Source organism: Nanorana parkeri, unplaced genomic scaffold, assembly GCF_000935625.1.
Source record: "Nanorana parkeri isolate BGI_ZX_2015 unplaced genomic scaffold, ASM93562v1 scaffold3845, whole genome shotgun sequence".
In the NCBI taxonomy this organism is placed as follows: Eukaryota; Metazoa; Chordata; class Amphibia; order Anura; family Dicroglossidae; genus Nanorana; species Nanorana parkeri.
In genome coordinates this window covers 1-1,922 of record NW_017310113.1, presented here as the reverse complement: position 1 = coordinate 1,922, position 1,922 = coordinate 1, and the positions used below count along the sequence as shown (strand labels likewise).

The following is a 1,922-nucleotide window of genomic DNA, read 5'->3' as shown; positions in this document are numbered from 1 at the left end:
GGGCTTAGATTAGGGGGGGTGGAGCTTTGAGGTGTCCAAAATGCATTGCAGCCTTAACTCATCTAACCGAAGCCCATGACCCGGACCGATCTCAGCGGTGTCGGTATGTGTGGGCTGACGTCCTCTCGGCACAGGACACGGTTCTGAGGACCGTTCGTCTAGATTGCCGGCATGTAGGGGGTCACGGATGTCTAAAATGTCACCCATGTGGAGTGCTGTCAGTAGGTTTGTGTCTGCAGGGGCGCCGTGCACCGGGAGACCGAGAGCTTCTCATACATGACCACAGCAGAGTCCTCTCTTCTGCGTGGTGCGGGATCAGCCTATGACAAACGATCTGGGATTAAATCCTTCCCCTGGTGTAACTAAGGAGCTCTGTCTCTGCGGAGCAGAGTCTTGGGGTAGCTGAGGAGCTCTGCGGAGCAGAGTCTTGGGGTAGCTGAGGAGCTCTGCGGAGCAGGGTCTTGGGGTAGCTGAGGAGCTCTGCGGAGCAGGGTCTTGGGGTAGCTGAGGAGCTCTGCGGAGCAGGGTCTTGGGGTAGCTGAGGAGCTCTGCGGAGCAGGGTCTTGGGGTAGCTGAGGAGCTCTGCGGAGCAGGGTCTTGGGGTAGCTGAGGAGCTCTGCGGAGCAGGGTCTTGGGGTAGCTGAGGAGCTCTGCGGAGCAGGGTCTTGGGGTAGCTGAGGAGCTCTGCGGAGCAGGGTCTTGGGGTAGCTGAGGAGCTCTGCGGAGCAGGGTCTTGGGGTAGCTGAGGAGCTCTGCGGAGCAGGGTCTTGGGGTAGCTGAGGAGCTCTGCGGAGCAGGGTCTTGGGGTAGCTGAGGAGCTCTGCGGAGCAGGGTCTTGGGGTAGCTGAGGAGCTCTGCGGAGCAGGGTCTTGGGGTAGCTGAGGAGCTCTGCGGAGCAGGGTCTTGGGGTAGCTGAGGAGCTCTGCGGAGCAGGGTCTTGGGGTAGCTGAGGAGCTCTGCGGAGCAGGGTCTTGGGGTAGCTGAGGAGCTCTGCGGAGCAGGGTCTTGGGGTAGCTGAGGAGCTCTGCGGAGCAGGGTCTTGGGGTAGCTGAGGAGCTCTGCGGAGCAGGGTCTTGGGGTAGCTGAGGAGCTCTGCGGAGCAGGGTCTTGGGGTAGCTGAGGAGCTCTGCGGAGCAGGGTCTTGGGGTAGCTGAGGAGCTCTGCGGAGCAGGGTCTTGGGGTAGCTGAGGAGCTCTGTCTCTGCGGAGCAGGGTCTTGGGGTAGCTGAGGAGCTCTGTCTCTGCGGAGCAGAGTCTTGGGGTAGCTGAGGAGCTTTGTCTCTGCGGAGCAGGGTCTTGGGGTAGCTGAGGAGCTTTGTCTCTGCGGAGCAGGGTCTTGGGGTAGCTGAGGAGCTTTGTCTCTGCGGAGCAGGGTCTTGGGCTTATCAGATGTGGAGCCATTGGGTTATCTAATGATGTCCTTTGTGATTCTTCGAAGGTTCGTCTACCGACCAACACTAACGATGATGTAGATGAAGATCCTACGGGTAACAAGGCGCTGTGGGACCGAGGACTTCTCAATGGAGCGTCTCAGAAGGTAACTCTCTCTGTCTTTGCCTCTCTCTGTCTCTCGCTCTGTCTCTGTGTGTCTCTCCCGCTCTCTCTGTGTGTCTCTCCCGCTCTCTCTGTGTGTCTCTCCCGCTCTCTCTGTGTGTTCTCTGTGTGTCTCTCCCGCTCTCTCTGTGTGTCTCTCCCGCTCTCTCTGTGTGTCTCTCCCGCTCTCTCTGTGTGTCTCTCCCGCTCTCTCTGTGTGTCTCTCCCGCTCTCTCTGTGTGTCTCTCCCGCTCTCTCTGTGTGTCTCTCCCGCTCTCTCTGTGTGTCTCTCCCGCTCTCTCTGTGTGTCTCTCTCTCGCGCTCTCTCTGTGTGTCTCTCTCTCGCGCTCTCTCTCTCTGTGTCTCGCGCTCTCTCTCTGTGTCTCGCGC

General features: G+C 59.6%; 1 protein-coding gene across 1 annotated transcript in view; it reads left to right on the top strand.

Moving 5' to 3' along the window:
- The window catches only part of SF3B3 (splicing factor 3b subunit 3), a gene marked incomplete at its 3' end in the record, with an annotated part of 20,815 nt that extends 19,279 nt beyond the window's left edge, over window positions 1–1,536 (top strand). Inside the window, exon 22 of the mRNA XM_018575372.1 lies at window positions 1,438–1,536. Within this exon, the coding sequence (XP_018430874.1) occupies window positions 1,438–1,536 (99 nt within the window). The remainder of the gene's footprint in view (window positions 1–1,437) is intronic.
- Between the last annotated feature and the right edge of the window lie 386 nt (window positions 1,537–1,922).